General features: G+C 44.8%; 1 protein-coding gene across 4 annotated transcripts; it reads right to left on the bottom strand.

Moving 5' to 3' along the window:
- Positions 1-319: 319 nt before the first annotated feature.
- LOC128819258 (excitatory amino acid transporter 4-like) lies at positions 320-24,679 on the bottom strand. Of its 4 annotated transcripts, none has more exons than XM_053999299.1 (12): positions 24,596-24,679; positions 14,336-14,593; positions 13,330-13,467; positions 12,321-12,525; positions 11,401-11,443; positions 10,532-10,872; positions 8,121-8,354; positions 6,874-7,068; positions 6,311-6,445; positions 4,797-4,900; positions 2,605-2,631; positions 320-1,952 (listed from the first exon to the last, which is right to left on the bottom strand). In XM_053999299.1, the coding sequence occupies exons 2-11, from the start codon at positions 14,547-14,549 to the stop codon at positions 2,627-2,629; spliced, it is 1,614 nt and encodes a 537-aa protein (XP_053855274.1). In that variant the 5' UTR covers positions 14,550-14,593; positions 24,596-24,679; the 3' UTR covers positions 320-1,952; positions 2,605-2,626. The 4 variants fall into 4 exon arrangements, with proteins under 4 accessions (XP_053855274.1, XP_053855275.1, XP_053855273.1 ...); XM_053999300.1 differs by having other exon boundaries at positions 7,000-7,068; XM_053999298.1 differs by lacking the exon at positions 2,605-2,631.
- Between the last annotated feature and the right edge of the window lie 1,299 nt (positions 24,680-25,978).

Below are 25,978 nucleotides of genomic sequence, written 5' to 3'. Positions count from 1 at the left end.
TGTTTAAGCCTCTGAGACCTCTTCCACATAACCTTTTTTGGGGCGGATTTTCCAGATGGAAGTATGTGCCTATGTGTTATCTGGTGCAGTTGAAGCAAACCTTCATGTAGCTTTGTCAGTTTATGGACATATGCCAAAGATGGCATCAAAGAAGAAGCTTTAGGGAAAGGCCTTGTCAAAATCTGAAATTAGTATTTCATCCATGAGGTAGGCACATGGAGATAAGAAAGTATAATACATCCTGCGAAAACTCATGTCTCTGACTTTGGAAGGTCACAGTACTGAGGAAAAATAATAGAAAAAAAACATAATGGAAAAGTATTGTGGAAAAAATTCCCTTTATTTTTCAAATATGGAAACTATCTGTATTAAGACTGCAAATAACAGCATGAAGAAAAAGCCCTCAGGAATTAACAGAATCAAATTGCACGAATGCCATGAACATACTGTACAGTACTGATTTCCAGTTCTTCTTTGGGCAGAGCAGAAAGACATACAATTTCAGATCAGTTTTCATGGGCAGCTCTGACTCCTGGAACAATGTGCAGCATATGTAAAGTGACATGTGGCCTAACTGAAAATCCATATTCTTCCTGGATTTTCTCTCTTCAAAGTAGTATTGACGAGGTATGTCCTTATTCAAGAGCTACTTGTGTATTTATCATTGAGATAGCTCTCTGTTTCATCCCATCTGTAACCATTAAGAAGAGATCTGTTTGCAAATAGGAGAAACTTAGAAAGTTTCTGCAAGTAGAAACAGCAGGACTGCCGTAAAGACTGTATAAGCTCACAAATATCTGGTAATTTTAAAAGACAGTGGATAAAATTACAAAAAACCTTTCAATTATCCAGTTTTGAAGGCTGAGTTAGTACAAGGTCAGCACTGGATTTGGAAGAAGTACAAATGCTTTAGTATTCTTGACTGAGCTCTGAAAGCTTGGCCTTTGCCAAGATTGATGCAGAGACAAGGACACAGTGGAGAGTTTTTTCTATACATCAAGAAGTTCTCATTTATCACCAGAAGTTGCAAGTCTAAATTGGCATGCATTGAGCTCCTTTCTGGGAAATCTGGCTTTGAAAGACTCATTTCTGGAATGAAGTAGAACAGCCTCAGGGTTTTTTTTTTAAGTACAGGGTTAGATGAGTAAATCAAGGTGGGCACCAAAATGAAATATGCAGCTTTACACATAGTGAGACTGTAATATTGGCTTTCCTTCTTGGATTAGTAACAAAAAATTTGACTCTATGTATACATATGCTTGCACACATGCACCTCTTTCATATATATGTATAGATATATATGTAAGTATATGCAAATTTCTGACAACATTTTGATGTTCAGGTACTGTAAACAGATAATCCCAATCATAATCTGGTTAAAAACATGGGTAAACACCAGAGCTAAAAGCTATAAACTGAATTCTGAAATTTCCAAAGGAATACTGGTTTGCATTGTTGGAAAATGAGGCATCTAGTTGTTTGTGTTCTGTTAATCTTGTGTGGAAAGCAGGAAATCACAAATGGCAAGGCATGGTGCATACTGCTTTGTGGGAACATCTGTGAACATGTGGATGCAATGTGGTATGGAGAGTCCCTTTTATGATGTGTGTACATGTCTGCTAACAGGAACTGAAAACAGGTTAGACTCCTGCTGAATTTTATTAAAGTATCATTAGAATCCTTTCAGGTAGCTTTAAAAATGATTGGGTTGGAAAGACCCTTCGCAATATCTCTAAGCCAGAAAGCACGTGCATATATTATAAAGCCAGAAGGGACCCTTATGACCATCTAGTCTGTGTAACCCAAACCATAGGACTTCTCAGAATTAATTCCCATTTGAGCTAGAATCCAATCCAACAATCTTCTGATTCATCCTTTAGTTTGCCCTTTTTATACAGGAAGTCACTTCAGGATTAGAATTCAATGTTTTCTTGAAAAGTTGGACAAGTAGTCTGAAAAAAAAAAAAAGAAAACCAAGAAGCAGTTCAATATGGACAACTTGAAATTACTATACTTCAATAGTAATAATCAACTGCACAAACACAAGCTGGGAAATTGCTTGATAGGCAGCAGTCCTGCTTAATATGATGTGGGAATTATCATGTATTACCACTGGACTAGGGTCAATGCTATCATGCTGTTGTTAAAAAATAAAGCACTTCATGGGGTTTTATAAGCAGGTCTGTTCTTTATGAAGGTTTAGACTCATCAGCTGAGCAGTGTTATTGATAAGCTAGTGCTGTCTTAGCTCACTATAGATACACGCTGATGCAGTGTATCTGAAAACTCTTTGATTAAGATCCAGTCCTCAGATAGAGCCATCTCATCAAAGTAAGAGTCTAACCTTGCTAAGAGTTAGGATAAGATGAACAGACTTGAGTTTTCTCTATGTATGCATCAGAGGCAGTTATCCTGATCAGCTGATGCATAGCCTGCTAACAACCATGGTAACATGTTAATGTACAGGAAATATTCTTTCCTCAGTGCTCAGTAACAATAAATCTTTAGTTGGATTGTTGTGTCAAATTTTAGTCATTCCACTTCAAGAAAAACGTGGAACAGCAAGGAGAATGTCCAGAGGAGAAGAACATGAATGATTATTACCTGTGATATATACGGGATCTGTTTAGTCTAGAAAGGAGAAGAGCAGACATTATAAAAGTATTCAAACAAGATTTAAAAAGTCATACAAAGAGCATTTGTTATCCAGCTCACTTGCCTTCTGCTAGAGTAGATCTCTTGTCAAAATAAGCAACCTGGCTTCCACAGTCAGCAACTTGCTGCCTTACAGTCTGGAGCTAGCCACTACTAAACAGAACTACCACACACTTCTAGTTACCCTGTTCTGCTACCAGTCTTACATGAAAGAGATGCATTTGTGCATTTATCTCAGGTTCCAAATAATTGTCCAGCCCATAAAAATAGAATACTCTGCCTTCAGGATGTGTAATGTAGCAGCACCAATATATAACCCTGCAGTTTCTGAACAACTAAAAAGAGCCTCATGATCTGGCTTTGAACATCTCAAGAAATGTGTTTGAGGAAGCTTTGTTAGTTCTGGGGAGGGCAGCATGGGCAGGTGTGTGGTTGTGATTGGCAAAGTTTACTCCAGCAATGCCTCTGAGGTGCACTTCTGAGTGTATGGATATGGCTAGGGATGAAAAACATCAATGTGTAAAGCCAGGGTAGAGGGGTGTAAGTGACATAGTGGATTGGGAATAATGAGCAGATCTCAAGTGAAACCAGCCAGTTTAGATAGTACCTCGGTGTGTCAGGAGGCTGCTCACTGCTGTTCTTGCTCTTAGCCATTGTTAAAAGCAGGACAGATACAATGCACCAGCCCCAACACTGTAGATCCTTAACATCTTCCTGGTTAAGTTATAGACATTCATTTTTCTGGATTTTTGTGGACCTGGATGTTATGGAACAAGTCCTAGTGGTCCTCTTCACTGGTGTGAGAGATACCAGCTATATTCCTGGCCATGCCAGAGAAGGGGGAGAAAGCATGGATGAAGCAGGTCCCTACTTCTATCTTTAGACTCTGAGATGTTATGGATGTAATTTGGGTTTATGTCCTAGTGTGTTAAACAGAAGCTGAATTCCATTTGGTAGGAATCGAAAAATATATCCTGAATTTTTAAGTCTGGGATCTGGCAAACCTGTGCAAGTGCTAAGATGTGATTTGTCTCTGCCTATAAAAGATAAGGATCTGTAGAAGGACAGAGCTGTTTGAAAGCACATTCTAGAGCAATGTGACTGAGGGGAAGTCACTTCTGAAAACAGGCAGAGATGAGCACAGGAATCATTTCCTTAGGAATCCTGTGATGAGGAGTGAAACTGTTTTGTGAGCAAATGTTGCATGAAAGGGAGTAATTCCTGGCATGGATGTACCACCCAGGTGTTCAGATGGGCAAAATGGTTCTTAAACTTTGTGTTTCCCCTCCTGGTTTCAGCAGGATGAGAAGAGCTTGCTAAAGAGAAATGAAGTTAACTGGGTTTTGGCAGAGCTTGGTAGAGGGGAGAGCTGTTTCAAGACTGAATAATGGATATAATACATTTTTTAACTGTTTGCTTCTTTCACAATCCTTTAGGATCTTCCACAAATGAGAATTGTATTAGTGCTACCAGCCAGCTGTCCCTGCCATATGATCCCACATTCCTTCAGGAAGTGGGTGACTCTAGTATCTGCAACCAAACAGGTTGCCAGTGGAATTCTCAGGAAGCATCAAGTGCATATCTGTGCAAACACCAGGACTGTGAGCAAGGAGGTAAATGCTAAAAGCTTGTTTGGGTGAAGGTAGTAACCAAGTGAAGACTTTGCAGCTGTATCTTCCAGGACAGAGTTACAGCAACATTTTGGTGCCAGTCCACCGATGGTGGTGTTCCCAACTCACCTAGCTATTTATTTCAGAAATAAAGGAGCTGCTAGTTCAGCTCCTTCACTAGGTCTTCCTTACTCAGGTCTAACTATTGAGCCTCATAAGAATGACTAAATCAGGCTTTCTTTGCACTTTAATTTTCTCCTCTTTTATGCCAGTTAGAGAGCAATAAGGGAGCAACAGGATTAGGGAAGACTGCGTGTTGCAGAGGTGATAGAAAAGTGAGTGTCTTGCACAATGGATCTTTGTCTGTCCTCCACTCTGGACTTCTGTTTCAAGTTTTCACTTTTTACAGCATTAATCTGCACTCTGCTGCCCGATTTCACAGTGCTGTCTCCCTCCTCAAGTGCCTGTGGGTGTCATTCTGTGGGCAAACCAGGTGGGAGAGCTGTTCTTTCTCCTCTATCCCAGAATTACCAAGTTCGCAGTCTTGCGCATCCAGCTCATGCCGGGAGAGATGCTCCACAATGCCAGCCCCCAGAGAATCCCCCAGGACATTCGTAGTTGTTCTAAGGCGGTCCCTGAAAAATCAGAGAAAAAAACAAAATAGAGTTTCATAGCAGCAGCTAAGGGGATAAAGATTATTTCAAGAAACATCTTCAGTGAAACTTTTTCTTCTTTCTAAGTCATTCTAATAATGGATACTCCAACACTGACAGGAAAATGATTCCCAGACAACCTTCCTTGATTGACATCTTTGAGCTCAAGCTTCACATTCATTCCTGTTTTATTGTATTCCCAATTTCTTACTGAAAAGTTTTGGACTTGACACAAATGAAGACAAAGGTTGCTGTGTTTATACATGGACACTGTCCTTTCCAAAAGCCTTGCTGCAGACTCAGATGGCTTCAACACACTTGTTCCACTTAAGTTGCATTTTGTTTTAAAAAAAGTGCTGAAATTCTGGTGCAATCCTATAACAGCACTGCTGTGGACGCAGATTTCCTCAGTATGGACAGCGTGCAGTAATACAAGGCACCAGATTCTTTGTGCAAAACAGCACATCTAAAAGACCCTTTGCAATGAGATATTCTCCACAACCACAACAGTATGTCAGAGCTGCTGAAGCTGTCACCAGTCCAGCATCCCATCAGATCCTCCAGTGGTAACAGTGGAACCTGATTGAAATAATCTACTTTGAGTAAGCACAAGAAGTAACCTGGCTTATTAGGAGGCAGGGCTCTTCCCAGCCAAGTCTGTTTTTATGCACAATCCACAGGAGAAGTGAAGGTGTTCTGCAAAACTGTTTCCAACTGATCAGCCATGGCTGGGAGCAGAGTTTGGCTGCTTTGGCTACAAACCAACAATACAAGATACAGAAGAAGGGAGGAGAACAATGACAGTGTATCCATCTGTCAGGATTTTGGTGTTTGAGAAGACAGAGCGGTGGGACTATGTACAAATGCATTCTTCAATATGGTTCCTAAGAGCACTCCTATAAAATCACTTGTCCCAAGTGATTTTATTTAAAAGGGAAAGAAAACTGAAACGTAGCAGTGTGGCTGACTGGCTGCATCCATGTAAACACTCTTCAACTTTGTACAACTCAGTCTCATCCCTCTTTCAGTGTTTGGTAACCCAGAGCTATCATTCTGTAGTGTGGATTTGCTTATTATTGGCACAACTTTTCCCTATCACTCTGCAGATCATCAGGATTCATTTTAAATAAAGCGAATGGAGGACATTTGTTTGGTCACCAGGCTGATCAGAAAGTGACCTCTGATGCCTTGAGTCACTGAAGCACATGGTGAAGACTCCAGCATGGGCAGAGAGGGCTACTGTGCAAAGGTCTCAGGGATACAGGTGTGTTTTAAGCTTAATGGTACAGGTTAGTGAGCATGTTTTTAGCAGAGACATCGGGAGTACAGATGTGGTCTGCAAACACTGGCGGGAATGCACAGAAATGCATGCCTGCTGGGCAAGGAACTTACAGAAACCAGTCCACAGCGATGATCAGTGTAATGTCTTCAGTAGGCAGCCCCACTGATGTCAGTACTATAACCATTGTCACCAGTCCTGCCTGGGGAATACCTGCAGCTCCGATGCTGGCTGCCGTGGCAGTGATGCTGGAGAGAACAGGAAAGCAGAGCTATCAGCAAAGGGAAGAAAAGAGCTGGTCGCATTTGCAGAAATGTCAGGAAGTAGCTCAAACTCATCATCGTCTTGGCAGCCTTTCTGCCCTGGTCACCATGAAGGATAATGACACATGGGACATCAACACAATGCCAGGCTGCCCCTGCCAGACACCCCCTCATAACAGACTGCATACCACAGCTTTTCCTAAGACCTGGACATGCGAGAAGGGCTCAAGTGGCACCTCAAAGACATGATGTCCACATGTGCTTTGACACCTGGATCTGTAGTACAGCCCTTCTTTCCCATACTTTTTTTTCCTTATTGTCTCTTCTGAGCAAAAGAGGAACCTGATCACACCTCAGACAAGCCAGCAAAATGGATACCCTTTCTGTAGTCCCAAAACTCTTTCAAAAGTCACCTTATTGTGATGATTTGCCCAAAGTCAAGTTCATAGTTGTTGACTTGTGCAATGAAGATGGCTGCAAGGGCCTCGTACAGAGCAGTGCCGTCCATGTTAATTGTGGCTCCCACAGGCAGCACAAACCTTGTGATGCGCCTGTCCACACCATTGTTTTCTTCCAGGCACCTGAAGGTTATGGGCAGAGTTGCTGAGCTGAAAGGAATTTACAAAACCACATGAAGTGCATGTATGCCAACTTTGGAAGAAGGACTAAGCCTCTGTCTGGTTTATGACCTTACCCACTTGCTTTTTCACCCTGCCATGTGAGTCAGAGGCCAGAAGCTGCTAGAAGAAAGAACAGTCTAAACAAGGCTTCCTCAGATATGATGCATGCTGCAGTTGCACATTCTGACATGGCTTTTCTCAGGGGGTTGGGACAGGGTCTGTATAACCCTGAGGCTGATGATGCTGGTATAACACTAAAAGAAGGAGGATTCAGGGTACATAGGGCAGAGTCTCAAGACCAGAACTCCTTTTTCTGCTATTTAAAAAACTTGAGCCCTTTCTCATCCCTCCCAGTCCATAAGACAAGAATGACACGTTTGAGAATATAACTTGCAGAGAAAGCAAAGAACTGTTTCTGAAAGAGAACGTGAACAGGAAAAATGCTGTGTGTTTTGGTATGAGAATGTATGTGGAAGAGCCGGCTATGTGCTTGCCAGGACACCAGTATAACAAGAAACATAGCACTTAGTGAAACAACAGTTACCTACCACCCCTTGCTTTGGCTGTGTGACATGGTAGTGTGAGTCATTGAACATACTGGTGTTGATGCCTTTGCTCAGGTCTCTGGGAAGTTTAATGACAGCTGCATACAGTCTGTGTGCTTGGGAGAGATGGATGTGAAAATGTGTGCAAGTACATGTGTGTGAGAGGTATGTGCATGTGGAATAATGCTGTGATTCAGCAGGATATTTGTCCTGAGCTCAGCATTTCAGTGGTAAGCAAAGTTACCCTCATGTTTGTTCAGGAGGAATATGGGACATTTACTGATGGACACAGCTGGTCATTGGAGTAGAGCTCCTGAGCTTTCCACTGCTCCTGGCAGTGGGAACCTTCCCACTGCCAAATGAGTTTGGCTGGTCCACTGCAAAAAGCTGCTAGTGCTAGAAATTGTGAGACCACAGTGCTGCATTGAGAGCAATGGAGTGCTGAGATGTAGTATCTACATCAGCCCAAACCCCTCTCCTACATAGCCATCATACCTGGAGGAGGTGCCCAGGGCTGTGATGAGAGCTTGCAGGAGCCCTGCAATGAACACCCAGGGGTTTCGGTGAGTGACAATGAAGTAGAGCAGAGGCAGGATGCAAAGGGCGTGAATGAGGAGTCCAACGATGACAGTGAGCGTGTACATCCCCAGCTGGCCTCCCATCACTGCTAGATCATCCATTTCCAGGATTTTGCCCGCAATTAAAAACATTATCCCAACTGGAGCATACCTGTGACAGAAACACAAGGCCAATGGTCAGGACTGGCTCCCACACTTTCACACTAGCTTTAACACATGCTGTCTGGATAAATCCCCAATAAGCCAGCATACCATAAGTGCTCACTGAGCCTAATCACTGGATTACACTGCTGGTTTCTTTTCTAGAAATCTGGAGAGAGCTGGGACTTGTTCATCCCATGGTTAAAAATCAGCTCTTGGTGCATGCCTGGAGACCTCAGCACTCTGTTTTGCACACATGGGTAGTGGTGGTTTCCTCCTCCTTTTGGGTTTTCTACATTTCTACAACACTCCTTCTAGAATTGATAAGGAAGGTTATGCAGAGAAACCTTCAGAATCCCTTCCTTTCCTAACAGAGCTTAGACTGACAGTATTTTTTTTTTCCTGAGAGGCACAGGAAAGTACAGGAGAAACAGGGAATCAGGGAGTAAAAGCAAGAGTGTCCTATAGGCTCTGGGATATCAGCCTTGCTATCTTCAGATGCTCACATTTAGGGAATATGAACATCTAGGGATTCCAGATCTGGTGTAACAAGGACTGGACACACCAACACCTGTAAAAGCAGCCATGGCTCATATAAAACCTCATTTTGAGGTATCCTGCTGTCTTTACCATTCCTCATGTCTTTCCCCCCCTGTCCATAACAATGCAGCTGACAAGCAGCACTGAGGTTCCACAGGAAAGAAGACATAAGTGAGAGATGGAGAGAATCATGGGCACTAATATAATAATCAGACCAAAGAAAATTCCAGCTCCATGGCCACATCTCTCAGGGCTGGGACTCTGCAGCTCAAGAGTTCACATGCACCTCATGCACAAGGCTCAGAGTTCCACATGCCAAACTCCAGCTTAGCCCGGGAGGTCTGGAAAAGTTTCAGGAAAGGATCTAATAAATATTTCATTTCCTCTGACCTTCCTGTTAGAACACATCCTTGGCTGCAGCCAGTGATCAGATCTCCCCAGGAAAAACAAGCTCCTGGGAGATGGTCTGCAGACTGTGGCTACAGGAAGGCATGCACAGGCAGTGTCCCAAGTGTAACCAATGTTCTATACATAAGCACCCTGCCTTCCTTCATCTAAAGGGAGGTTTAAGGAGGGGTGTCGAAGGTCTCTGGAGTAATGTGACGTCTACTTGTTCCACTGTGCTCATGCTCTCACTTCTGTGACCCCAGGCAAGTCTTACCTGTTCTTAGGAAAGCAAAGCCCCAAATTCTGGTTCAGACATGGAGTAAAAGATCCCGGGGACCTGAGGCTTCCCAACATCTCCTATGATCTCAGGGATATTCTTCCCCTTTGTGCCTTTTTCTGTAAGGCCTGTCCTGCTGTGCTCAGGACTTTTCTCTGAGATACAAGACTGTGACTTATAAGACCAAGGAAAGGAAGCTGGAGTGGTCTAAAATGGGAGAGGGTGTCAGGCTGACAGATTTCTTCCCCGTCAGACATTTGCATGTATTCTGCCAAAGCCACATCTGTCCTATTTTGCAGTACCTGACAAAAGTTTGAGCCCTAACTGGGTAAAAAGCTTAAAATAACAATAATTTGGTGAAGTGCTGCCTTCTAGAGTAGACTTGTCTCAGCAATGCCTTGTTTGTCTGCACCATGTGTCATAGGCAGCCTTACACAGAAAGCAATGAGCAGCTGAGCTCCAGAGGAGTCATGATCTGGGAAAGATCTGAAAGGCAGTAACTTTGAGCTGATCCTCTCAACCCAGCTCAGCTCTCAGAGCTACTGCTTTACTGCATACAGCTGCCACCCTGAAAGCAGGAAAGGGGCAAAGGGTTACTCTGATTCATAGCTAAGTCAGACTCCTGGAACACAGCTGGAAGGAAAGCTTTTGGTGAGAAAGCCCCACACCCTACTCCTGTTGGTAAGGCTAAGAGATCTTCCACTCCAGCTCTCTGGTCTTCCAAGGATGTTTCCAGAAGCCTCAAGAAAAGCAAGTCCTGGTGTACCTGATATTTCTAAGGTAAAAACAAAAAGAACAGGAAATGAAATGTGAACAAATATCCCATCCAGACTTTTCCCTCCAGCTTGATGGAGCCAAAGTAGAGCTGTGCCCATCTGCTTTTCCTGTCTTGTGCATGAAATCCTTAAAGCTACCCCACTTCTCATCATGTCAATGGAAACTGCACCTGCAGACCTCCTGCTCCAACCGGCCGTGCTCCTCACCAGATGATAATGGCCACCAGCCTCATGATGGCTTCGTTGAGGCAGTTAAAGAACTCCCGCAGAGCCCGTCCCTTCTGCTTCATGCTGCCGATCATCAAACCGAAGCACATGGAGAACACTACCAGCCCCAGCGCGTTCACCCCATTGGCTGAGCCTGGGATGGGAATGACTTCTTCAAAGGTCAGCACCTCGGAGATGGTTCCCAGGGCATGAGTGACATTCTCCATGATGCTGGTAAAATTCTCAGACACAGGGATCTGAGTGGTTGCCACACCTGCTGTGGCATTGCTGCTGTGGAAGATGGTTCTGGTGAAGACCCTGGTGCTGTACTGAGTCTTGTACTGAAAAGACACAGATTATCAAATGTATTCACAGGCCCCAGTTCAGATGATCAGGACACATGCTAGACTCTTATATGCTTTGCCTGTTCTCAAGGTCCCCAGTTTAGTGCTTTCACCAGAAAGGTCAGAAAGTTCATAGAGCAGAAGGTCAAAAGAGACCATTAGATCATCTCATGTCGCTGGGACTGAGATATTCTGGCTTCTCTGATAACACTTTGTGGTGCTTCTAAGGGCACTAACACTGCAGAAGAAACAGATTCTTGGAGATTCTATTCCATATCACTGCCAGTCCAAGCCTGCTACCCGAGATCATGCAAACCCTTCCTGCCTCTGTGGGATGGGAGGGAGGTTGAAGACCCTATGTACAGACAGTTTGAAAAGCTTGCATGGGGGATGCTATAATACAGACTAACATCTGCAGTGCCTCCTGCAGCAGTCAGACCTCGGGAATGAAGTGCTATTCCACCCCTCAGAGAAGTAGATAGGACCATGGTCCAGGGCACAAGGTGCAAAGATGAGATTTCATACCTGTTTGAAGCAGGCTTCTACCAGGTTGGGTGGGAACATATTCCTGCAGTAGATAAAACAAAGAAAGAGTTATTGTCCTGTTGAACTAGGAAGAAAACAGGGGCTTCTTGGCCAACTTCTTTGTCTTGGAGCAGTGTCTGAGGTCACAGCTTTCACAATGTCCACTTAAGCCCTTTTGGTCTGACTCACAGAAGAAGGGAATATGCTGATCTGAACCCAGCACCTCTTGCAACTTGTCAGACTTCCACTACATGTTTTCAGACTCCAGAAGGTTATTCAGGTATGTGGAAAGAGATGACACACATACTGCCCTGGGGTATAGGTACATTGTAAAACCATCATCAAACCCAACCGAACCTTGAAACAATACCACACTACAATGATTAATACACTGCCTTGCTCTCAGCCTCACCTCTACAGCTGTCATGTGAGCTTTCTGTTATCCTGTACCTCAAAAACACGACTTTATACCACTTGAGACAGCTTTATACCACTTGGTACAGCTTTGCAATTCATTGAGTAAGGTCACAGCAAGGGAAGAAAAGGCAATGTCTTGGGACCCACTTCCTTGATTTCCTTTTGTCCTTGAAGATGGATATTTGGAGTAGCCTTTGCCAGGTGAATTTCTGAAAGGTAGGTAGCCCACTGATGCTTTTCATTACTTGTTTTGTTGAGCACACCATGACCTCTTACACTAATACCTCTGGAGATAGGCTGGACTCCAGGCTAAGCACTCAGTCTCAGAGTGGCAAAGCCAGTTAGCTAGACTAAGCTAGAAGTAGTATGCTTGCCAAGACTCAGCCATTAACTTCTTTCCCTAAGACTGTATGCCTAAAGCTGTGATCCTTCAAAAGGATGCTCCATGGAGGAATGTAATCTCACTGATACGGTCTCAACATGAGGCCATCTTGTTTACCTACCTCACCAAGTCCATGAAGGCATCTGTGGTCTGCACCTGCTCAATTCTGCCTTCTCTGTGAAGTTTGTCCTTAGATCCTTTTCCTGGATGTATGATGATCACCATGAAGATGCCGATGAAGACAGCTATGATTGTGGTCACCATGTAGTAGATGATAGCCCGCATCCCCATCTTCCCTGAGACTCTACTATCCAGTGAGGCCATTCCTGGGGTGTCACACAGAGAGACAATGTGAGGAAGCCTATCATCTTAGAGAGAAAGGGAAAGCTTGAGGAAGATTCAAAGGGTGCAAGGCTCATGCATGAGTTGGACAGGGAGCTAGGGTCTCTAGGAAGCACAGCCTACAGGGAACAGAATTTGGAGTTCCAGGGTGATGTTGATATGGAAGAATGTGGCTTGTGGCCATGAAGAAGCATAGCACTGGTGGATCTTAGTCTGCATTTGGGAATGTAGCAATTTTCTTTTAAAGCTCTCAGAAGGGAAATAATCCCCTCCAAGTACATTGGGCCTTTCAGTGTCTAATGGTGGGATGTTTCAGCAGGTGGAACGCCTTGCAGTCCCTACTGCTGTCTGAAAACTTGTCTGTCTGTCATGTCTTACTTGAGGATCTGGGTGAAACAAGCCCTCCAGCTGGTGATCAACTTCAACCCTTTTGGACTTACACAAATTAACCTTCTCTAGGCTAGAGAAAACCTGAAATTTATTTGGGCAGCAAACTTGGAGACACTTGAGGTTATGTAGGATTAAATCCTTGTTAGTGCTGGGCATTGGAACCACTGCATTGTGCTCTCCCCAATCTTCTGAGAAAGCACAAGGTCTTCCGCTTCTCTGCATCACTACTGAGCTGGCAGGGGTCTCAGTGCGGATCATGTTCCCTATGGCTGTAGATTCAGGCTTGTTACTACTAGCCAAGCTAATCCAAGCGCCCCCAGCTGGGTCATGAAGAGGCACCCATACAACAGCTTTGCTGACCACTGTCTTGGCTGAAAGCAGCAGAAAGTACTTCTCACCTGTAATCAAGCTAGAGACAATGAGAGGAAGAACCAGCATCTGGAGCATACGCATCAGCAGCTCACCAGGGAAGGAGAAATACTTGATCTGGCGATAGGTCAGCTGGTAGGGCCGGAGTGAGAAGGCCAGGATAATCCCTGTGGATCAGCAAGGGATGAGAATGGAAGTGGGACAGTGTGATCCAGTGGTCTGTCCCTCAGTCCTACAATGTGGTTTCTCGCTTTCTCATTTACTCTCAGTTCCTCTTCTTTCCGAAGGAACAAATGCTCATTTTCTAAAAGGCTATGATCCAATTTTTATGGTATGCTGTCTCTCCCTCTCCCTCTGATATATTTATGTGCAGAGGAGTCTTGTGTGAAACCATAGGTCTCCTTGTTCCCTGTCTATTGGTCTTCTGGAGTCTGTTCCCAGGAAGCTCATGAATACAAAATGCTGTGATGAGAGATATGATCTCATAGACTAAAAGAAGTGTGACTACACAGTTCAGATTCTTTGTCTGCCCACCTCTTAAAGCTGAGTTCAGCCAGTTAGAGTCATGTAGCCTGGATCAAAAGCCAGGGACAACCTGCTATCTGCTAAGCAGATTTGATTTGCATTGCATCATGACTATTTGCAGCATTTCTGGTCCTGTCAGGCTAAAGCTGTGGGACAAATCTGAAAAGCCCTTGTGCCTACAGCTGCACTCATAAGATGCCTCTGAAGAAACCTGGATGATTTGTACAAGGATTGGTTGAGTTGGACCATCAAACTCTTTCTATTGTAGACTGTTTCTATACTGCACTAGAAAGGATCAACAAGGAATCTCCCTCCCACATACACACTCTCTGTTGGGTCTCTTGATCTTGCACACAAAAGTACTCATGATGTGGACAGCACTCTGAGCTGCCATCTCATCAGCTTCAACTCCTCAGTCAAATCACTATGATAAAATAAAAATCTTTGTAAAATAAACAAACATTTCCCCATATTTATAAATGGTGCCTGGTGTTGCCACCAGCTCTGTACCTAGTAGGACCGCAGCAATGGTGAAGAGGACGAAGGCATTTCTCCTGAAGAAGCTTTTAGCACTCTCAGCAGTGATGCTGTGCATTCGCTTCTTGGCCCGCGCCGCCCGCTTGTGCACAGCCTGCCGGAACTGCTGCACCCGGCTGTCAGCGTGAAGCCGCTTGGCTGCATCCTCGTTGAGGAACAGGCTGTTGACGTGGCTCTGCTCACTCATGGTCAGCACAGCTGCTTAGTCCTCCAGGCACAGCTCTGCCTATGCTGGGCAGGGAGAAGTACAAGCAGGAAAGCATAAACTGTGGCACATCTTACCTTAGTCTTTAGGTCATTTCCCTGGGGCCTGCTTACGAAGGTTTATTTAAAGTTGATTAATGACCATCCTCTGACCATCTGCAAGGATCAGCCCTTGGGGAAGGGTATGTAAAGGGCTGCCAGGGTTTTTTAACTACTGCTTTGGTGCCTCTAAAGAAGCTCTGGCCCCTATAGCACCCAGCCTGCACTGAGGAGTGGCTTATGTTGGCCCAGGCAGCCAGAGCAGGTTCCACAGCCACCCAGGCTTGTTCAAAGTTTGACCACTTTGGAATGGAATTAATTTTTATCACCTGGCAACAAACCCCTTTCCCATACACAAACTCTTCCAAACAAAACCAAGCAGCAAACAACATTTCTGATGCACCTCCAAGGTAGACAGGTCTCTACCACAACTTTCCCCTTGACAGCAAGTGGTGCTGGCTGTTTCTGTAGAAAGGAACATTTTCCCCTTGCCTTACGTGGAGTCTGAGGATAAGACTTTATTTACTGACTTTCCTTTGAAACACAACAGGACTTTCAAGTAGTATCTCTTGTCAAACTCCACTGATGGGATTATCCTGATATTCTGTCTTCATAAATACTAAGACTGAAATCAAACCTACTTCAAAGAAATAAATAAAGAACCAATTCTCCTCCATTACCAATTGGCTGAAAGGCCTGGACAGTCTACTGTATTTTATCTGTTTAGGTTTTACTGTTATTTCCATATTCCTCAGAACAGAAGAACAAGGTGGCTACACAGGCAAATCAGTCCCCTCTAGAGTGCTTAGAAGGCACCAGCCACCCAACGGTTCACACAATGAGGAAGATTATTGCCTGGCTATGCAGGTGCCATTTTCCTTCTGTCACCATGCCTTGACAGATGGAAGGTCTGAAAATTATTCTTATTCCCAGAAATCTGCAAAGGTAATACAAACCTAAATGAAACCAAAGAAGAACAAAGTCACCTTAGCATATCAGCAAGTGCTGGAAAACCTTCTTTGGTGTTGCAAGTCAAATAAGAGCTAGTCCATTTGTAATCCTAAATTTAAATCAAAGAAACCCTCACAAATGAGACTATGTTCTCTATAAATTACACACCTAGTATCTTCCACTTGGACCCAGATAAATGCCTATAATGAACTGAAGACATTGCCTTAAAGAGGAACGTCTTCGTGGTGCAAGGTTGTGCACTCGGTGGAGATCAACCTCCATTCTGAAACAAGGTTTGTTTGCATAGATGCCTTCATGAGGTTCAGAACAGCAGACACACTTGAGGTGGCCCAGCCAGGTCACTCTAAGCCCTCCCAAGGCTAAGCTGCACAAAGGCCACTGGCAAAGATGATGTGTATTTACAGCAGGAACCTTGCAGTGCTGCTGTGGTCACTCCAGCTTTTAGGTCAGCAAACAGCATTCCATGGATTTTGATCCATGCATTCCATGGATCAAAGCATTGATGCTTGACCAAGCATTCCATTCCTTACTATTACCATAACCTTACCATTACCCCATTTTTATCTGCTGATAGAGACAATACACACCAGACTGTGTGAAAAGTTTGCCTGTCTTCCTTCCTTTCACTGCCAGTCCTGCTTTTCACAGCTACACATGAGAAAAAAAAACCCTGCAAGATTCTTTCAGTTCATTGAGGTTGTGCCACCTGAACCTGACAATAGGTTTAGAAACTATGAATTCAATCCCCTTGTGTCCCACAGTAAACTCATATAATTTATAGCCTTCCAGATACAGAGTTGAACAAATGACCCAGAACAGGTGACACTGGAACACACCTAGGTGGGTTTGAATATCTCCAGAGGGAGACTCCATGACCTGCCTGGGCAGCTGTTCCAGTCCTCTGCCACCCTCAGTGTAAGGAAATGCTACTTCATGCTGAGGTGGAACTTTTTTGTGGTTTAGTTTCAGGCCATTACTCCTCATCCTGTTGCTTGAGCATTAGGACTTCCTCCTGAGGAAGCTGCCAAAAGCAATGCTTCCCAGCCTCCATTTTTCTGAAGGAGACAAGCCCAGAGCACTCAGCTGCTCCTTGTAGGACATGCCTTCCAGCTCTTCACCAGAAAGTTCACCCTCCATTCCCCTCCTCTGGACACGTTTGAGGACCTTCACATCCTTTTTCAATGTTAGGGCCTGCACACAGTGTTCCATGTGAGGCTGCAGCAATGCTGACTACTATGGGATAATCCCCTCTCTGGACCTGCTGGTCATTCTATGTGTGATGTCTCCAGCATGTAATTTTCCCTCTCAGTTGCCTGGGCACACCGCTCACTCCTCTTGAGCCTGCGGTCCCTTTCTGCTCTTCAGCCACTCCTCTCCCAGTTCAGACTTGTACTCAGTGTTACTCCCTCCCAGCCACAGAAAATAGCACTTGGACTAATTCAATTTCATGCCTGAGATAGCCCAATGCTCCAATTCATCAAAATTCTCCTTTGAGGTCTCTTGTTCCTCAAGAAAGTCAATGGCACCTCCCAGTTTGATTTTGTCAGCAAGTTGGCTAATGGGATATTCAATTCCTGCATCTGGATCATGGATAAAAATACTGAACAGTACTGGCCCCAGTGTTAAGCCCCAAGAACACAACCAGTGACCACTCACCAGCCAGACACAGCACCATTCACCACAACCATTCAAGCCCTGCCATCCAGCCGACTCTTCACACTGCACACCATCAACTTGGCCCTCACACAGCTGGACAGCTGTCCAGAAGGATGCTGTGAGAGACAGTATCAAAAGCCACACTAAAAGCCAGGAAAACTGCATGCACCATCTTCCCTTTATCAACTTGGGGTGTGACCTCATCCTAGAAAGAAATCAAACTGGTTAGAGAGGACTTTTTCTCTGTAAACCCATGTTGAAGATTACATTATTCTTCAAATGCTTTTCAGTAGTATTCAGTAGGACCTTGTGGAGACCCTGGGGGGCATCCCCTGAATTGGGGAGATACAAGAAGCTTCCCTCAAAAAAGCCGATAAAAGCCCACTGGCTCCTTCCCCTGTTCTTATGTCAGTTCCTGTGTCCCTGAGCCGCTCCCTCCCTATTCCCTGACTGGCCCTTATCTTTGTACTGCCCCGAGAGCAGGGGCAGCCCCGGCCCCTTGGGAGAGAAAAAACCTGAATCCTCCATGTGTGTGTGCCTGGGACCTGAACATCTCACTGCGCAGCTGAATAAAACATCTGTGGATACCATGCAAAGGCCCTTTCTGCTTCTTTACCCTGGACTTTACTAGCAGTAATTCTAGCTGCAACAGGACCTTCTCCATAATTTTTCTAGAAACTGACTCACCAGTCTTTGTGTAGTTCTTTGTGTGTTCCCTTACACCTTTCTGGTGGATTAGAATAACATCGGGCTTCTCAGTCAGCAGGGATGCCGTGTGGCTTCCTACAGTAGAGCAGACTGCTATCCGAGGCAATCACTTCCAAAAGAAGAACCACCAGAGAAACTTTCAAACCCCAGACACTCTTCTTCTTACTCCCAAACCACTCACTCTTCATCAAATGATGCAGCACACATTGGTAATGTGAAGTATTTCCTTACTTCGACATGGAAAGCTCCAAACAGTTTAGTGAAGTCAAAGTCACATTGATTACTCTAAAATCATCCACCACAGACTTTCTACACGCAAACCAAACTTTTCATTTGCTGTGGTGACCTGAGAGGAGACCCATGTTGAGTAGGAAAAAGTAGGCTCCCCCTCCTGCAAACCTTGCCTTTCTTAGAGCTGGACCATACCACAGCAATGGCACAATTTCCTGTACAGGAAAGGTGGGAGCAGAACCCACAGATATAAAAGGACTCACCCAATTTTTTTCTCCAGATGTCTCCCCATCTACGTGCACTGGAAAATGTATTTTTGTCCAAGCAAAATGAAATTTCTGTTTTGATATGAGAAAGTACAGGATTAATCATTAGATCCCATGTTGGACAATGTGTTCAGCTGCCTTCTTAGAGCAAAAGTTATTGCACAGAAGGAACTCATCAGCAGATCTTGCTCATTTGATGTCCTCACCCTCTTGCTGACTTGCTCCCTTTCTCTATCTGCATATTTTGCAACAGAGCAGCCCTCTCCACAGCACATTCTCTCTGCATCGCTGGTCTGGAATTGTGTAAATGTTCTCTATTGCATGAGCAGGAAGTTCTCAGACTGCTACAGTAAAGTCAAAAATTTCTCTTGTCAATGGCTTGTATTTTCCTTCTTGTGAGGAAGAAGGTGGCTTTGCTCTCTCAGTGAATGTTGTACTATCTGTGGCTGCTTCACCAGTCTCCACTCTGCCAGAAACACCAATTTGTTTGAGAGAGTAGTTTTGGAGGTAACTTCAAGGTTTGAGCAGGGAGCACAAGATATTTTGCAAGAAAGATCAGTGTTGCAAAACTAATGCCTAGTTCCTGGCAGTGAGGTTTCACATAAACAGAGGAATTTTGGCTATTTTAGAGGTATCAGTCAGATGTTGGTGAAAGTGAAAAATGGGAAGGAAGGTTTCTGCATTACATTTTATCCTGCTCTTTGCAGATTTTTCTCTGGTTATCTCCCCATTTACCCAAGGAGATTTCCAACATGAGGGGAGGAGTGCAATAGAGCTTAAGCACTTACAAAGAGCTAGAAAACAGGGAAGCTCTGGATCAACTGAGATGCATCTGTTCCAGCTTGTACTGAACATTGTGGAACATCTGTCCTCTTTATCTTTTGTCTCTGTTAAAGCTGTCAATATCAGAAAAGCCAACATCAGCAAAGCATCCAGTGTGCAGCATCTTCCTGTGAGCATGTTTTAAAGACAGAAGGTATTAAAATTCTGGCAGAACGGAGATTGGAGATAGCTATGGCACACTCAGTGCTGGAGGGCCAAATGTGGGAGCATCAGGGCAGGTTTGCATCCCCTTCTCACAAATTGTACAATTTTGGTCCCACAAAGTTCCACACTCAAAATCTGAGAGTAAAATATTGTACACAGCAGAGAAACTTCTTGAAATAGTATCTTGAATGTAATCTTTGACTACAGGCTCCATAAAGACACAGAGCCTCCCACATTTTGGCCATGCCCCTCTCCCAGAGGAAAGACCAGCTTGCTTAAATGAAGAACTAGGGAGAGCAGGAGAAGTAAAAAGCAATGTTCAAATGCATCTAGTTGAAGGAAAACCCACATCAGTAAGGACATGGCTTCAGTGTCATATCAGTCAGGGTTTTTAAAAACTTTTGTAAAGGATCGTGTATGAAAGGTTTTTAAAACAATGGATATGAAAGGGAATGAAAGGGGAGATCTCCTTTTCATCATCACTTGTGGTGACAGGATGCCAACAGAGATTTCAGTTGTGAGGTCCAAAAAGAAAGTGTGCAGAGGGCTCAGCTGTTCATCTGCTGACACGTGACAGGAAGAATGATCTGCTTTATGCATAAATGAAAAGCAGTAAACACAGAAAGAAAAACTCTTAATTCCAGTTTCTTTGTGAGTTGACTCACAAAGAAACAGGAAAGATCACAGAAAAGCACAGACTGACAGAAGAAAGTACTAGGAATTATTCGGAAGACATCAGGGGACAAAGAAGAAAATATTCCATCCCTGAGAGGATGAGTAGTAGTTGGCACAGAGTTAATTTTCCTCCTAAGAGTTGGTACAGTGCTGTGTTTGAAATTTAGAGTGAGAGTAATCTCAGACTTTGTCTTGTGATAAAGGGAAAATGCCAAGACATGAATCTCACTCGTGGGAATGGTACAAGTTTGTAGATTCCAATATTAAATGCTTGAAACTTGTATTTAGAAATCTCTATACACATTTTAAATATTGTTACATCACAACCGAAAAAAAATGAAATTATTTGGAGAAATTTCAAATTGCTTGCTGAAGAAATTTTGCATTTAACACAAATTCTAGGAAAACTGCTGTGAAAGTCTTCAATTACTTACTTTCTTTGTTGTGCAGGCTCAGCTTCAAGGAAAAAAACAGCCAAGTTTGTCTATTATAAAGATATTTGACTGTCATCACTGAAATGTTCCTGCATTCAGTTATTCAAACATCAAGAGGCAGGCTGTAAGTATTTATAAATTTTTCTTCATGACTGCAAAGTTTTGCACTGTCTGTGTTAAGACAGTTTGCATCCATGGGAGCTCACAAGTAAGCTCCTTCTGAGCTGTGCATGTTTCAGACTACCAGCAGAGGTGAAGGGCAGACTTTCCTCAGAAATGCACTGGTCATGAATCCAGTCTGTCCACTGGTCAGGCAGGTAGACTCTCAGTCTACGTGTTCCACAGTGCTGGGGTAGCCCTGCAGAGCCCCATGGGTGTGGTGCCTGTCACTGGGCAGTATCAGCACAGTGCAGATCCCAATGCTGTGGTACTAGGGCTGCACCTGGAGGCAAGATCTGGGCTGAACTGGAGGAGATAGGTTGCATCTGCATATACAGATCTACACAGCATGTAGATCTGCAGAGAAGGCACAGTTTCACATGGAAAACATCTCTCAAGAGGTCAGGGCAGTGGTGCTGGTCAGAGGAGGTCAGTTCTGTGTAGCAGTGATACACTGAGTTTCTGCCAGGGAGAATAGACAGTTTTGCTGCCCTGGAGAGAAGCTGTTTGACTGTTTGGAACCAAAGGGGATTATTCTTTGTTTCACGTGAGCTTCTCATGCCTTAACCCCACTTCATGACAAGAAGAGAAATTACATGTAGGGAAATAAATCTCCTTCATGCCTGTATGCAGCTCTGCCCTCATTCCAGAGAAATGCAACAGCTCCGAGGTCACAGAGAAGCAAGTGTTCTGAGCATGGGGTGGGCTGCAGAGATCTCTGTCCTAGCTTTGTCCAGGTAATGGTCAGACCAAGGCTGTGGTGGATGAAGAAATATATCTGACTACTTTACATGGTCCAGACAAAACTCAACATCAAACCCCTAATAACAGTTTCTTAAGGCCTGCATGTGATACATCACCCCTGGGACCACAGAACTCCCAGGACATACCAGGTGAGACCAGCACTAGAGTCCAGAAACTCTGCTGTGCTTGTGCCAGCAGGTTGAGAGAGGTGATCCCTCCCCTCTGACTCAGCATTGGTGAGACCACAGCTGGCATGCTGTGTCCAGGTCTGGGTTTCCCAGTATGGATACAGGGAAGAGAGTCCACTGAAGGACTGCAGAGATGATGATGGGACTGGGGCATCTCCCATGAGGAAAGACTGGGAGATCTGGGACTGCTCAGCCTGGAGGAGGGAGGGCTTGGGGTGGGTCTTATCAATGTACACCTGTGGGAAGGGTGTGAAGAATTCAGTGTTGCACAGTTTCTCAGTGTTGCACAGTGACCATGAGAGGTAGCAGACATGAATTGAAGTACCAGGGAATTCTTCTTAAGCATAAAGAGAGTCTTTGTTGCTGCAAGACAGACTGAACACTGGGGCAGATTGCCCAAAGGTGCTAGCAGGATGTTCTCCATTCTTGGAGATATTCAAAAGCTGTCTGTACACAGTTCTGAGCAACCAACTGTGGCTGACTCTGTTTTGGACAGAGGGATTGCACTAGATGATGTTTAGGGAATCCCTGCCAGCTTCAGCAATGCTGTGACCTTCCTTCTGCTGATGTGCTGTGAGACAAAGCTTTATGGGACTTCAGACAGCACTGACACATCCTGTTCATGGCAGTGTCCTGGAGGTGATTTACATTTATAATTAGCCCAGGGACATGGTCGGTTCTCCACTCTTCTCTCACCCTCTGACCCCTGCACAGCACTTCTGCACTGCACTGAAAGACAAACAAGAAAATGCTGCTTCATTGAAACAGCCAAATGCCATTTGTGGCTGTTGGACAGATTGTGAGGACCCAGGAATGACCCAGCAGAAGGGGAGCCATCAATCAAGTGGATCCATTGCGAGATACTCCTCTGGGGAAGGAGAAGGTCCTGACCAGTGGCAGGACATGGCATTACAGGGCACTCTTGCCATGGTATGTGGGATTGGAAAAAATAACAAAAATTTCAGATGAATACTGTGTCTTCCTTCTTACCCTCCACTATCTCATGAGGCACAGCTGCCATCTCATGCCTGCTTTCTCTACCCTCATACGACATGCTGACACAGCTTTCTGATTACTAATGTGTGCAAGAGATATCAGCTGATGATCAAATAACCTGCCCCAAGAGAGGCAAAAATCAGGAAACAATGACTGAAATGAGGCTGCTTTACACCATTGTCCCACTATTGCTAATGTCTGTGTAGAAGAACATAAAAAGGGGTTAATCTAATTAGCCAGTTTTACTCCTGGGACTGGCAGAAGTCAGCCAAAATAGAAATGCCCATTGCAAACCCTCTCCCAGGTTTACCAGCCTCCAGGGGCTGGTGGAAGAGAGGCAACATAATCCCAAGACAGCAGTGTTTGGTACAGTGTGTGCCATCACACCCTGCCATGGGCATGGCAAATGGCACTTGGTCAAGCCATGCTGCTGAAAGGATGACACTGGAAAAGCATGTCAGGTGTCCTCCTCAATGACGGCTGCCCCAGGCTCCCTCTTCCCTCTGCTAACGCAACCCCTTTTTTAGTTTTCATTGCTGAAAGCCAGACAGTCTGTGAAATAACCAGCACTTGGAGTCCACTGTTTTTCTTGTCTCCAAGGAAACTCTGCTTTATGTTCAACATCAAAACCAACAGAATTTTCAGTGAGGGAAGTCTCTGCAGGTGGCAGCAAGGAAGCAGCCAAAGTGGGAGAAGAAGGAGAAATCTCTGCAGAAGGAGAGGCATTGTAAAGAATTATGCACAGTTAGGCAGATATGGAAGGGCAAGGCAAGGGGTCACTGAAAAATCTGTGCCAGTCTTTCTGAGGTGGACCTCTGGTGCTGGGTCACCAAGGGAGAGGAGTTAAATAGCCCATCCTCATATGGTGGGAGGGGAGGCTCAGTGCTTATGAGGAAGTGGCATGTCACTGCTCAGTGGTCTGAAAGGTGCTGTTAGCAGCTTTCAAGTTCTACTTGCTTTTGAGCAGACCATGGGCACTCCAGAGTGGGAAGCTACAGTCCCCCTACTGCCAGCTGAGTAAAACAGGTTCTTTATGGGGATTGTCTTTGCAAGGATGGCAAAGGAGGAGTAGATGTCTCCACTCCCACCTGACATCCCCCATCAGTAGCTCAGTGCCTGTGATCAGGAGCATTAAATCCAGCCATTGTGCTATTGCCTGGGCTTTTTTTTTTCAGTCCTGAGGACCAGGATCTGATCTCTATCCTCACAGGGTTCATAGACTTCCCTTGGCTGAAGGCATCCTCACCCCTCATGCTATTAGTTCCTTTGCAGCCTGGCCCATTGCTTGCCCTTGGGAAGAGAAATACAAGCTGAAAGCAGTGCAACCAAAGAGCCTATGTTCAAAATTTCCATTTACAAACCCAACTCAGCCATCTTTGTGTTGCTATAGCAGCCCTTGGAAGGGCTTTCTGCTCAGTAAGGCATTTCTGTTTCTTGAAAGAAACTTGTATTTAGAAACCTCAGGCAGCTACCTCCCAGACAACTCCTACCACAACAATGGACCCAGGAGGAGAACAGATCTATTCAGGGCCCAGCTACTGACCCATCTCTGTGAGAGAGCACCAGCTAAAGGGAGAGGAATCTGCAATAGGCAGGAATTTCAGCCCAGCTGAGCTCTACAACAACAGTGATCACCAGCGGAGCACTGGGTATGGGGCCTAAGTACAATACTGGAAGGACAAGTGCCACTCTCCACAATGCTCCCTACTCATGCCAAGGTCCTGTAATAAGGTTGTCTCGCTCAAGTTTCCCACAAGGCATTTAACCTCAACTCAAGACACAGAGTCCCATTTTTAGAGCACCCCTCACTGGGCTTCCTGTCAGCTCCCTGGACAGCTCCCTGTCCTAAAGCAGATGAGAGCTATCCCTTCCTCTCTCATGAACATGCCCAAGGAAATCTCCTGCCCTGCTTCAGCCCCTGGTACTGGCACCACTCTTATTCATGCATTCAGATTCACTGTTAAAACCACTCACCTGGAACCAGTGCAGGTTGCCAAGCACAGAGGGAAGCAAGTAGTTTTCGTCTTGGGGGATTATTCTGTGTTGTTTCCTTCTTTAATTCTTTCAAAGGCAGGAAGAAAGATTTTCTCCTTAGAAAAGTACAGTGTTAGCAGAGAGCTCTGAGCAATACCTCCTGAGAGAGGAAAGGAAGACTGTATATGCTCAGGATACATGGCAGAAAGGGATGGGGGAGTGGCATGTAGGAGGAGACAGAAAAAATCTTTGATGATTGCACCAGACCAGAGCACAGAAAGCACCTGTCATCAGGAGGTTGCATAGAGCCCTTACTGCGTTTCACAGTACCAGTGGGTTTGCACTTTCTTCTGCCTCCTCACACAAGCTTCAAGGAGAGCTAGCAGTAGCAGAGTGCAGGGCAGCTGTTAAATGAGAATCAAATCTCATCCCCGTTCCACCCCTGCCTCTTGCAAGGGTTCCTTCCACAAGGGAGGCTGCATGCATAGGTCAATCCAGCAGCAACAGCTGAGTACTGGACAGGCAGGTCCTTCACTGGTCCAGTCTGTGTGCACAGGACCTCTGAGGTCCAGACACTCCTGTGGTTTGTCCAGATCAGCTTTAGGGAATAGACATGTGTCTGTGCCTCAGCCAAACTGCTGCAGCTTCTCTTCGATGTATTAGGCACATCTTATGGAGGAATCAGTTCACTGAGCATGCAAAGGAAATACAGTAGCTGTACAGTCTGTCAGGGAAACAGATTCTGCTTCCAAGGAAGCAGGCAAAACTTCCACTGCTCACTAGTTTCTTAAATATTGATTCCTGATGCAGTTTCTTAGATAAAAGTCTCACATTTCAAAATTTTGATCAATGCACTATGTCAAAACCACAAATCAGGTTACAGGTGTGAACACCACACAGCCCACTCTGGCCTCTGAATGTGGCAGAGTGAAAAATTATATCCAAAAATCAAGCACAGCATCAACGTTACAACAGCACCTCTTTTTCTAGCCCTGCCGGATATATGACTCACAATGGATGTGGCTGTTTAATGAAATAGCCGTCTCCTTAACTGAGGTGGCCCCAGCGTCGGGGTTTTGCTGTGTGCTCTGGCTTTGGCATACCAAGGCTGATATGTTGCATCTGCAGCTGGAGCTTGCCACAGAGTTTGAACTCATCTAGTCAGGCATAGGTCAAAGGCAAAGCGTCATGTTCATTTTACAGATGATGCTGGAAATTAAATCCCCCCAAATCCTGTGTCCTCATCAGCTCTGTAGGAAGAGGGGAACTGGACCTCTTCAGCCCAGGTTACAGAAAGCAACTCCCAGCACCAAATGGCTTTTTCATACATTGATCATAGAATTGCTTAGGTTTGAAAAGAACTTTAAAATCATTGAGTGCAAC

The sequence above is a fragment of the Vidua macroura genome, chromosome 26 (assembly GCF_024509145.1).
Source record: "Vidua macroura isolate BioBank_ID:100142 chromosome 26, ASM2450914v1, whole genome shotgun sequence".
In the NCBI taxonomy this organism is placed as follows: domain Eukaryota; kingdom Metazoa; phylum Chordata; class Aves; order Passeriformes; family Viduidae; genus Vidua; species Vidua macroura.
This window is presented reverse-complemented; position numbering and strand designations above follow the sequence as displayed.